At 44.6% G+C, this 13,111-nt stretch overlaps 1 protein-coding gene across 2 annotated transcripts in view; it reads left to right on the forward strand.

The window, feature by feature from the left end:
• Positions 1–3,525: 3,525 nt before the first annotated feature.
• LOC114667981 (protein FAM81A-like) overlaps positions 3,526–13,111 on the forward strand; it is a 74,601-nt gene continuing 65,015 nt past the window's right edge. Inside the window, exon 1 of one of the 2 annotated variants that reach the window (XM_028823541.2) lies at positions 3,526–3,697. In XM_028823541.2, coding sequence (XP_028679374.2) covers positions 3,541–3,697 — 157 coding nt within the window. In that variant the 5' untranslated portion in view covers positions 3,526–3,540. Of the gene's footprint in view, positions 3,698–3,785; positions 3,900–13,111 lie in introns of those variants that run through there. The other variant, XM_051920468.1, reaches the window with a different exon arrangement.

A 13,111-nucleotide genomic window follows, 5' to 3' on the forward strand; every position in this document is an offset into this window, starting at 1 on the left:
CCCAGTTGTCTATGTTTTGATTCTCGCAGAAGCCTTTCAGCCAGTTGTTTAATCCCAGCAGATAAATGTAGTATTCGTTTGATCTTCTAACGCGAGGTAGTGGACCCAACATGAAGATCCTTGCAGACGGGGTCCTCTCCTTCGTGGCTTTGATTAGTACTGCGAAGTCAGCCTTGAGAATCTCCGACTGTCGGTGTCTCACGTCGTTTACCCCGGCGGGTAATACAATAGATCCCACTGCCCTGTTCTTGTGCTTCTCGTAGACTGTCGGCGCATGTCTCATAACATCTTGGACACGAGCACCGGGAAAACAAGAAACAAAAGATTTCTGATTAGGGCATGCAATGTTTAGATTTCTTACGATTGAATCACCCATCACGATTACATCACCCGGGGTTGTAGGCAAACTGGGGGCACAGAGAGGGTCGAACCGGTTCCGTGTCGAGATGCTTGCCTGTGCCGATGGAGGTGTTCTAGCCTTAAACCCCCGCCTGCATAGCTGAAACAAGCTGAGGTCTTCATCGGTGGCGTCGTTGCTCCGACGATGAGGCGCAGGGGTGAACTCATTTGGCCTTGGAGGTGAGCGGCACAACGTGAAGTCGATGTTACTGAAACCTGATGTGTTACGTCGATTTCAAATGATGGAGATGGTTTTCCCAGCAGCCGAGCCTTCATATCCCTTAGGTACCTCCGTCTGGACAGGAGTTTCTGGATCTGGTTGTCGAGAGCCTGGAGTTCTTCTATGACAATGATGACACGATTCATCTCAATGTCGGCCATTGTCTGCTTCTGCTTCCGCTTCGTGCCCTAGGAAAGAATGAGAGAGAGAAGTTAGCCTCAAAAATAAGGCAATTTCAAAGACTCAGAGGACGACAAAATTGCTGTAGCCAAATTAACAGCTTATCCTGGTGTGCGACATGGCCATAGCCATGACTTTGGGAACAACATCAGTGCGAAAATATTCAGTGACTCTAACATTACAACTAAGGTGTCCTGTGGCAGAACTAAGAGTGAGGTTTTCGTTGAGAATGTGTTGGCACCATTTTGTCAAGAGAGATCAGCAGCGGAGTTGCAGAAAGCACAGCCTTCTCAAATTCTATGACGCCAGTTCATGGTCAGTATGACGATGCCCAGGTTTTTTGTCCGGCATAGGTGGCAAGCCTACAGACAGATGACCTTCTAAGTTGGGCCTCAAACTCCAATGAATTTCACTCCAACCAGTTTCTTAATTCGAAGCAGATTGTTGTTGTTAATTAAACCCGTTATTTAATTCCATGGCCTGGTGCTGCTCTCTTTCTGCCAAAGCAGACATTTCCAAAACCGTTGGTTTTCCTTTTTCAGAGAGCACCGTCAAAATGTTTTGTGCACCTGAGTAGACCAACATCACCGAGACGTAGACCTTTCTTTATGTTCAGATATCAAATGATGGACACAGGTTAGCTGATATGTTGGCTGGCTTTGTATCTCATTGTTTAGCTGCTAAAATAAAATCCATGAAACAGCAAGTTAATTAAAATGAAGGCAAAAGAAGTTAATTAGCAGAGAAAACTGGGCACTGATTACAGTTTTTCTCGATTGCTTTGGTTCATTTCTCACATCAGGAACTTCATTCTCGTTACTCTTAATGCGATTCTCAAATCAGTAGCGCCCACAGCCAAACGGCCGTCGTGTCTACACATATTTCACTAGTAAAGACGTTTTGTCATTATGTTGATGCATTTCTCATCCGACTCTGACAACTCATCAAAACAATTTGTACTTTCGTCAGTCAGAATTCCAGATCTCTCACTCCCCTTAATACTGTCCAGCTTGGCATTAGTGTTTTCAATCAAATCACTTTAAACTTTTTTTCAAATACCGTTATGTTTGAAAGAGCAAAGCCAATTACACACTGCCAGTGTTAGTAGTAAATTGTCCTTCAGGTAACGTGGTGCCCCAGGGTTCAAGTAACTCATTTGACCAGAGTTAAGGTCATGGGTCGCCACCGTTTAGGCCAATTAGGCATTCGCCTAGGGCGCAGATCATAAAGGATGGGAGGGTGGGACTCAGCTGCTATACGGAGCAGTCGGTTAGCCTTGCGTGCCATTTTTCGTTTTTGAAGTGATCTGTATTTGTACTCATTTAATTACAAAATAAGAAAATAAAATGGGACAGAGTGTCAGATGTCGCGGCTAACTCTCGCCGCGCGCACAAAACATTTTAAGGGTTTCGTGTCTGCGTCTTCTGTCTTTTCCGCGCAATCAGCCTGCGCAGACGTCTCGTCCGTCTGCTCCGAGTAGTTTTGGGTTTGGCGAGGGAAGCGCAGTTTTCTAACGCGCAAACAGCTGTACATGTTGGAGTATCTTGACTTGAATGGCACATTCACGCGTCGAAACTTACAAATTGTTGTATATTGTGTCCAGTCAACCGGTAATTCAGTTTAGTTTTATTCTCTGAGTTTTTTTTTACGCTATTTCTGTTTATTTATACAATTCATATATTGAAAGGAAATATTTCATTAGAGTTTACACAGCTTTCGAGGTAACATAATAAACATTAAAATTAAATGTATTTCTTTTATTGCATAGTTAACTATGTCCGATTAAAAACGGCCATGTGGAACTCAGAACCGAAAAAGAAAAGCGGAGGAAGCCAAGGAACTAGCAAAGCAAGAAAGTCCTTCCTTGAAATATATTATGCACACGAAAAATAACTGGAGATCAAGAATGTGACCGCTCACATATCGAAACGTCGAATGCTGAATATTTTCATGTTGATCCAAAAACAGATGTTTCTCAAATTAGAGAAAATGAACATATCGGAAAAATATGAGATGCTACTGAGCCTGATCTAGGTTAAATGATTGTTTCCTTTTTATACCATTTAAATAATAAAAAAAATGTAAAACAAGGAGTCCGATAATAAACTTGGCCTCGGACACAAAGTAACTTCGCACCAGCACTGCCCAAAATCGACTAAGCCTGAATTACTCAATTGTTTTACGTGGATTTTGTGAACATACTTGACTTAAGTTTTTCCAACAAATCACTTTTTTGCACTTGACACTGTCGAGAAATCCTCGGCCAAAATAAAGCAAGGAAAATGATGGATGGCCTTGTATATCAGTTGATCTAAAATGAAGCAATGATTTAAAATGGCGCAGAGGGCCTGTGGTGGCTCAGTTGTCCGAACGCCGAGCTCAGCGTGCAGTTTGCCTGTTCTCCCTGTGCTGTTATCCCCAAAGACGCCCGTGGCAGGAATATTGATGAGTCTAAATTAGGCAGCAGTGTCTCGGCGACATTAACCTCGATAGGATATTTCCTGCCATGCGCTAAGTGCTGCCGGCATTTTCATTAAGGAGGTTTGGGTTTGAGAACATCTTGAGGTGCCCCTGAATAATGGGGGAAAAGCACACCTCAAAACAGGTGCGCCTCAGAATAGTGGACTTTTGTGTTTTTGTTTTTAACATGCACATAGATGTGGCCGGAAAAAAAGCGCCATTGTTCACCACCTTGGGAAAATAAAATAATAGAGCAAAGCTTCCTTTAATGCAAATACGATATGGAAAAGGAGAACGGAGAAGGGAGGGGGGACCGGCAATGGCTGACGATGCCTGGGATACTGGCGCAGATCTTGTTGCCAGGGCAACGGCGTCACTTGTTGCGTTCGCGAGCTCGCCATGCAAAACTGTCTCCTCCACCTCCAGCGATTCGTGCAGGTAAGATACATAGTAAGAGATGCGATCCGTGTCTTTTAATTTTGCCTTGGTAGAATATTGTACGTTGTCAGCTAATTGTAGGCAAAGCGTTCAGGGCGCTTCTCTGTTGCAGTCTCTGCTTTTCTTAAAGCTTCAGCTGTAGCTTTGATTTTATAAGTTTCTTTTTTTTTTTTTTCTGCGCCACTGCAGATGAATTTCATTGGTATGTGCCGAATGTTTTTGCTTTGCATTACGGGCGAATCGCTTTGCATGATTTACCGATGTTTCTGCCTGGGCACGCCTTGTGTCACATGCGATCAAATTCATCCACCCAGCTGTCAAATGCCATTTATTGAATTGTAATGTTTACCGCTGGCGGTCTGGAACACGGGTGCCAAAGCAGTGACGCGGATTCGACGGAAGCTTGGGAGCTGTCCGCGGCGTTCGTGGGTGCGCTGCTGCTAGCGGAATCACTGCGGGCAGCTTCGCTACCCACGAGCAGTTTTCAGGAACATCGGAAAGCAAGGAATGTGCAGCTAATGCAAAATCTGTAGCCTGGCTTAATTTTTCTCTTATTATTGGGCTTCATTGCTTGCTAATTGTAATGGTAATTTGACAATCTATGCATCGCTCTCACCGAAGTCATCATAAGGGGAATCAGATATTAATGAATGAAACAGAATTGTAATTGAGGTCTCTTGTTTGCTTAGTCTGATGCTGAATTATTACTGCAGATTTAATATTAGTTGTTAGTTTTGTCATGCTTCTTTTCTTGACTTCTCTTCGGAAAGTTATATATCTCTGCTTGTTTAGTTTATAGCAGGGTTGTCGAACTCCGGGCCCTCCGCAGTGGCTGCAGGTTTTCATTCTAACCCTTTTCCTAATCAGTGACTCGTTTTCACTGCTAATTAAATTCTTTTTCTCTTCATTTTAATAGCCCTGTTTTTAAGGATTCAGTGCTCTGAATTGATTCTTCTCTTCATTAAATGACAGCCAAAAAAAAAAAACATCAGACATGAAACAAGCCAACAGATGACCAGCTAAATTGGGGCTTCACATTCCAACCAATTTCACTCCAATCAATTTCTTAATGAGAAGCCAGTCCTTGTTGTTAATTAAACCCGTTTTTTAATTCCATGGCTTGTTGCTGCTCTCATTCTGCCACAGCAGATATTTTCAAAACTGTTGATTTTCTGATTTTTCTAAGGACACTGTCAAAATGTTTTGCTGACCTGAGAGATCAACCTTACTGACAACTTCACCTTTCTTCATTTTCAGATATGCGTGATTGGCATAGATGTGCTGGTCATGTGGCGGCTTGTTTTTTGTCTCATTATTATTTGGCTGCTAATTAAGGAAAAAGAAACAACAAAGGGGCCTGAGTCAAGTTAATTAAAGCTAAGGGAAAAGAAGTTAATTAGTGGCAAAAACTAGTTCACTAATTACGAAGATGGTTAGAATGAAAACATGCAGCCACTGCGGCCCTCCAGGACCGGAGTTTGACACCCGTGATTTATAGTGAATATTCACATCTAATCTTCATACACACCTCTGCCTGGTCACAATACTGGCAGCATTTAAGAATATATGAAAAGTAATAGGTAGTATGGTGGCACAGTGGGCAGAACCTGTGGATCCAGTGTGCAAATGCTGTGCCCAGTTTTTGTGCTGGTTGAATTTAAGTCATCTCTGTGTCTGCATGGGGTTTTCAGGGTCTCTGCTATTCCTCCTTCATCCTGTAAGATGTGAGGCTAAATTAATGGGCAATACTAAATATAGTATAGTTGGAGTGGTGGCTCTGAGGGTAGGGATCTGCACTGGCAATCGGAAGGTTGCTGGTTCGAATCCCATAAATGCCAATAGGGACTCTGCTCTGTTCGACCTTTTAGCAAGGCCCTTAACCTGCGATTGCTGAGCGCTTTGAGTAGTGAGAAAAGCGCTATATAAATGCAAAGAATTATTATTATTAAATTGTGAGTGTGAGTGTAAGTTCTGGGATGCACTGGTGCCTGGTGCCATTTCTTGCCTTGTGTCCATTGCTGCTATAATAGGCTCCATCCGCCTGCAACCTTGCATTTGATTAAATGAGTCAGAGAAGGTTATGTCACAACATCATGATAAAATGTTAAAAATAAGACAGGAAAAGCATGTGTGGACCGAACATCGTGACAAAGATAGTAGCAGTAGTAATGTCATGAGTACAGAATACAGTGAAATTCTTAACTTGCTTGTCCATCCAGCATAGAACACATCTCCACTCTCTCACACCATAATAAAGCAAACATATTAAATGGAATAACTTAATTTGTATTTAATTGAAATCACAAAACAGGTTACCTGATGTTATCCTTAGTAATTAAGTAATTTAAGGGTGCTACCTACATTATAAAACGACATGATAGATAGATAGATAGATAGATAGATAGATGGGTGATAAAGGCAATATATACTATAAGTACTGATAGATAGATGTGATAGGCGCTAGTAGAGATAGATAAAGTTGAATTCAGAAATTTCCATACACTTAGGGTGAATTCTTTAAAACTCACTTTCTAAAACCCCAACCCCCCCCCCAACCCCCCCCCCCCCCTCCGAATTTTTATTCTGACAAACTATAAATGTGGCATATCATGTAAGACTTTGACTTTGTGCAGGGCAGAAGAATTTTTTTCCAACAATGTTCACAGACAGATAATTTCTCTTTTTATCGACTACTAGTTGTCCCCTGCAGCTCCGCCTGCATAACAGTGAAATAGGAAGACTTTACTAATCAATAAACAAACAGCCAATACTACTAAGTGGAGGCAAGGTCTGCTCCAAAATGTGGTGAGAGGTAGGCTGACTCGAACAGAGTGTGGTGCGTGAGTGAGGAGGACCCTGCCCGGCTCCCCACTCCTGATGTCACGCTTCCCCCTCCCCTTGGCCCACAGCCACGGTCTCAGATTAGCACAAATAAATCGGTACTGGAAACTATGATACTTAGCGCGATGAGAGAAGTCACAGAATCAACCGGAATGTTCAAGCAAATTATAGAAAAAAACCCGATCTAAATCCATTAAGTAGTTCTCTTGTGAAAAGCAGACAGACGTACAGACAGACAGACAAATGTTGGATTATATATATATATATATATATCTAGTATAAAAAAAATCTTGGAAGGCTTGGCAGGAGACAATATGTGATTTTCTTGGAGACACTTTAATGTCCCGTGAGACAAAAGGACAGCTGCTGCACAGGCTTTTAAATGACTGACGCGCAGCGCGACAAACAGAACACGCAGCTCGGCAACAGCAGCAGCAAGACAGCAGCTGATCTGACCGCATCTCCTTAGCGTGTGTTCAGCACCCCCTTCACAATGTGAGCGGCAGAGACGCGAAGTGGCTGGTGCACCCCATGGGGATGGGCAAGTGAAGCGAGCAGGAGGCATAGCCCCTTAGTATAAATATATATATATATATATATCTCAGTGGGGCACAAGTTTCCATACGCTTTGTTAATATTTGCTAGCATTGTGTTTAAATTGTTTCACTTGAGCCAAACATTTTGGGTTGCCTTCTACAAGCTTCTTACAATGAGTTGCTGAAATTTTGGCACATTCCTTTAAACAGAACTGGTATAATAACTTAAGACAGGTTCGTAGGCCTCCTTCCTTGCACACTCAATTTTTCAGTTCTGTTCACAAATTTTCAATTGGATTGCAGTCAGGGCTTTGTGATGGCCACTCCAATACCTTTACCTTGTTGCCCTTAAGCCATTTTGCCACAGGTTTAGAGGTATGCTTAGGGTCATTGTGCATTTGGAAGGCCCATTTATGACTTGAGCTTCAATTTCCTTGCAGAGCTCTTCAGATGTTGCAGCAGTATATCTATTCTGTAAAGTGCATCAGTTCCTCCCAAGGCAAAGCATCCCCACAAATTGAGGCTCCCATCCCCATGCTTGACAGCTAGGATGCTGTTCTTTGGCTTGCAAGCCTCACCCTTTTTCCTCCAAACATACAGTAATAACAGTCATTATGGCCAGACAGTTTGATCTTGGATTCATCAGACCAGAGGACGTTTCTCCAGAAAGTAAGATCTTTGTCCCCATGTGCCATTGCAACCTGCCATGTGTTTTGTTTATGGTGGCTTTGCAGCAGCGGCTTCCTCCTTTCTGAGCAGCCTATCAGGTTATGTCAATATCAGATTTGTTTTACTATGGATATAGATATTTGTCTACCTGTTTCCTCCAACATCTTCACAAAGTCCGTTGTTTGTGTTCTGGGATTGATTTACACTTTTTGTGCCAAAGTCCGTTCTTCTCTAGGAGACGTAAGTATCTCCTTCCTGAGCGGTATAATGGCTGTGTGGTTCCATGGTGTTTATACTTGCATATTATTTTTTGCACAGATGAACATGGAGATTTCAGGCATTTAGAAATTGTTTCCAAGGATAAAACAGACTTGTGGAGGTCCCTAGTTTTTTTTTCTTTTTCTGAGATCTTGACTTATTTATTTTGATTTTCCTAATATGTCAAGCAAAGAGTCAGTGAGTTTGATGGTAGGCCTGAACATACATCCACATGTTGACTCCACCTAAAAGCTTGACATTTTATAGAATTTTCTAAGCTGTTTAAAGGCCTGGTTAACAAAGTGTGTGTAAACTTGTGACCCACTGTAATTGTGATAGTTAATAAAAAAATGAAATAATCTGTCTGTGACCATTGCAGGAAAAATATGAAAGGCACTATATCATAGATAGATAGATAGATAGACAGATAGATAGATAGATAGATAGATATGAAAGTCACTATATCATAGATAGATAGATAAATAATAATAATAATTCATTACATTTATATAGCGCTTAGATATGAAAGGCACTATATCATAGATAGATAGATATGAAAGACACTATATAACCGATAGATAGATAGATAGATATGAAAGGCACTATATCATAGATAGATAGATAGACAGATAGATATGAAAGGCACTATATATATTGTACTGTATTGTATTGACCCCCTTCTTTTTGACACTCACTGCACGCTCAACCTACCTGGAAAGGGGTCTCTCTTTGAACTGCCTTTCCCAAGGTTTCTTCCATTTTTTCCCTAAAAGGTTTTTTTTTGGGAGTTTTTCCTTGTCTTCTTAGAGAGTCAAGGCTGGGGGGCTGTCAAGAGGCAGGGCCTGTTAAAGCCCATTGTGGTACTTCTGATTTTGAGCTATACAAAAATAAATTGTACTGCATTGTATTGTACTATATCATAGATAGATAGATAGATATGAAAGACACTATAGATAGATAGATAGATTGATTGATTGAAAAATGAGTATGAGCCTCTGCTGAATATACGAAAGAATACTAAATAATACTAAAGTATCAAATTTAATACTTTAACATTTGAACTTAATACGAGACTATATTGCATCTAGTCAAAATGAGAACCTGGTCAGGAGAAAGTGATTTTTTCACATTGTGAATAAGTGTTTAAATGGAATTAAACAACAGCTGGAAGGTGCTTGGCTGAAGATGGCAGGGGGTCATGGGGTAGTGCCAGCTCAAACACATCTGATTCAGTTTTGATCATTAGCTCATGAGCTGGATCAGATGTGTGTGGCCTGAGAACACTTCATGTTATAAAAGGCACACTCAGTGCTAACTTTGGCACTCTTCATTCACTCTGAGTATATCCACTCGTCCTTTTTCTGTGCCTAGGGTTTGTGGTGATCCAGAGCCTATTCCAGCCACACTGGATGATAGACTGGTGGTCAGCTCATGATGTGGCACACTTATTCACGTATACCTAGTAAATTCAGAGTGGCTGACCAACCTACGTAGCATGCACATTCTTCAAATCTGGGAGAAAAACTTTTCACACACTAGGTGAAATGTAAAATTTACTAATTATATGGCTGGGCAAGAAGTTGAACTTGGTGTCATAGAGCTGAGAGCTGAAAGCACCAACCAATGCCCACTGTAGACTGGGCATTGAAATGCAAAAGAACAATAAATGAAATTAAACAAGAAGACCACTTATATTATACCGTATACATGAGCACATTTTGGTTGAAGCCAAATACAGAGACTGTGGAAACAGACTTGGAATTGCAAAACTTTATAAACTAAATATAACCATCCATCCATCCTCGTCCGCTTATCCGAGTTCGGGTCGCGGGGGCAGCAGCTTGAGCAGAGATGCCCAGACTTCCCTCTCCCCGGCCACTTCTTCTAGCTCTTCCGGGAGAATCCCAAGGCATTCCCAGGCCAGCCGAGACACATAGTCCCTCCAGCGTGTCCTGGGTCTTCCCCGGGGCCTCCTCCCGGTTAGACGTGCCCGGAACACCTCACCAGGGAGGCGTCCAGGAGGCATCCTGAACAGATGCCCGAGCCAACTCATCTGACTCCTGTCGATGCGGAGGAGCAGCGGCTCTACTCCGAGCCCCTCCCGGATGACTGAGCTTCTCACCCTATCTTTAAGGGAAAGTCCAGACACCCTGCGGAGGAAACTCATTTCAGCTGCTTGTATTCGCAATCTCGTTCTTTTGGTCACTACCCATAGCTCATGACCATAGGTGAGGGTAGGAACATAGATCGACTGGTAAATTGAGAGCTTCGCCTTGCGGCTCAGCTCCTTTTTCACCACGACAGACCGATGCAGAGCCCGTATTACTGCGGATGCCGCACCGATCCGCCTGTCGATCTCACGCTCCATTCTTCCCTCACTCGTGAATAAGATCCCGAGATACTTGAACTCCTCCACTTGGGGCAGGATCTCGCTACCAACCCTGAGAGGGCACTCCACCCTTTTCCGGCTGAGGACCATGGTCTCGGATTTGGAGGTGCTGATTCCCATCCCAGCCGCTTCACACTCGGCTGTGAACCGATCCAGAGAGAGCTGAAGATCACGGCCTGATGAAGCAAACAGGACAACATCATCTGCAAAAAGCAGTGACCCAATCCTGAGTCCACCAAACCGGACCCCCTCAACGCCCTGGCTGCCCCTAGAAATTCTGTCCATAAAAGTTATGAACAGAATCGGTGACAAAGGGCAGCCCTGGCGGAGTCCAACTCTCACTGGAAACAGGTTCAACTTACAGCGGCAATGCGGACCAAGATCTGGCACCGATCGTACAGGGACCGAACAGCCCTTATCAGGGGGTCCAGTACCCCATACTCTCGGAGTACCCCCCCACAGGACTCCCAGAGGGACACGGTCGAATGCCTTTTCCAAGTCCACAAAACACATGTAGACTGGTTGGGCAAACTCCCATGCACCCTCCAGGACCCTGCTAAGAGTGTAGAGCTGGTTCACTGTTCCGCGACCAGGACGAAAACCACACTGTTCCTCCTGAATCCGAGGCTCGACTATCCGATGGACCCTCCTCTCCAGGACCCCCGAATAGACTTTTCCAGGGAGGCTGAGGAGTGTGATCCCTCTGTAGTTGGAACACACCCTCCGGTCCCCTTTCTTAAAGAGGGGGACCACCACCCTGGTCTGCCAATCCAGAGGCACTGTCCCTGATGTCCATGCGATGTTGCAGAGGCGTGTCAACCAAGACAGTCCTACAACATCCAGAGCATTGAGGAACTCCGGGCATATCTCATCCACCCCCCAGCGCCCTGCCACCAAGGAGTTTTTTGACCACCTCGGTGACCTCAGTCCCAGAGATGGGTGAGCCCACCTCTGAGTCCCCAGGCTCTGCTTCCTCATTGGAAGGCATGTTAGTGGGATTGAGGAGGGCTCTGTCAGACGTTCCCAGCAGACCCTCACAACACATTTGGACCTACCAGGCCTGACCGGCATCCTCCCCCACCATCGAAGCCAACTCACCACCAGGTGGTGATCAGTTGACAGCTCCGCCCCTGTCTTCACCCGAGTGTCCAAGACATGTGGCCACGAAGTCGATCATCGAACTGAGGCCTAGGGTGTCCTGGTGCCAAGTGCACATATGAACACCCCTATGCTTGAACATGGTGTTCGTTATGGACAATCCGTGATGAGCACAGAAGTCCAATAACAAAACACCACTCGGGTTCAGATCGGGGGGGGCCATTCCTCCCAATCACGCTCTTCCAGGTCTCACTTTTATTGCCCACATGAGCATTGAAGTCTCCCAGCAGAACGAGGGAGTCCCCAGAAGGTATGCCCTCTAGTACCCACTCCAGGGACTCCAAAAAGGGTGGGTACTCTGAACTGCTGTTCGGTGAATACGCGCAAACAACAGTTAGGACCCGTCCCCCAACCCGAAGGCAGAGGGAGGCTACCCTCTCGTCTACCGGGGTAAACCCCAATGAACAGGCTCCAAGTCAGGGGGCAATAAGTATACCCACACCCGCTTGGCGCCTCTCACCGGGAGCAACTCCAGAGTGGTAGAGAGTCCAGCCCTCTCAAGGAGATTGGTTCCAAAGTCCAAGCTGTGCATCAAGGTGAGTCCGACTACATCTAGCCGGAACCTCTCGAACTTGAGCACTAGCTCAGGCTCCTTCCCCTTTAGAGAGGTGACATTCCATGTCCCAAGAGCCAGCTTCTGTAGCCGAGGATCGGACCGCCAAGGTCCCCGCCTTCGGCCACCACCCAACTCACACTGCACCCGACCTCCTTAGCCCCTCCCATAGGTGGTGAGCCCATGGGAAGGGGGACCAACATTGCCTCTTCGGGCTGTGCCCGGCCGAGCCCCATGGATGCAGGCCCGGCCACCAGGTGCTCGCCATCAAGCCCCACCTCCAGGTCTGGCTCCAGAGGGGGGCCCCGGTGACCTGCGTCCAGGCGAGGGAAAACGCCGTCCAAAGTTTTCATTCATCATAGAAGGTTTGTTTAACCGCACTTTGTCTCATCCCTCACCTAGGACCAGTTTGCCTTGGGTGGCTCTACCAGGGGCATAAAGCCCCGGACAACAGAGCTCCTAGGATCATTGGGACACGCAAACCCCTCCACCACGATAAGGTGGCGGTTAAAGGAGGGGTGAATGTAACCAAAATTTTTTTTTTTTTGAATGTAACCAAAAAGCCAAAGTAGTCTTCCTGCTTACTGGGGTTCATCCATAGAGCCTGTTTGAATCTTTTACGCCGGCCTTACAGGCTGTAGCTGGACCGCTGTCCAGTGTGTGTGTGTGTGTGAGTGTGTGTACACTGAGCTAATGAGATGTTTCTACTGGTGGTGAGAGGCCCATTACTTCAATGCTGTCGACTTCTTCTAAGCCTTAAAGATTATAGACACTGTAAAGCAAAGCACATTAATGCCAGGACAGCAAAAAACAAGGCTGCTAGTTTAGATATTTATATGCCATGTTTCGTAAGTAGTTTGGGGTAAAAGTGTCAAATAAATAAATAAATAAATAAAGACCTTCCCTGTGTCAGCCAGACTACTGTCAGATTTAGTACGCACACACTGATGTATTGAAAGAAGCTTTGGCATTACAAATACGTGCTTTATTTCTAATAGAGAGACACTATG

This window comes from Erpetoichthys calabaricus, chromosome 17 (genome assembly GCF_900747795.2).
Source record: "Erpetoichthys calabaricus chromosome 17, fErpCal1.3, whole genome shotgun sequence".
NCBI lineage: Eukaryota > Metazoa > Chordata > Cladistia > Polypteriformes > Polypteridae > Erpetoichthys > Erpetoichthys calabaricus.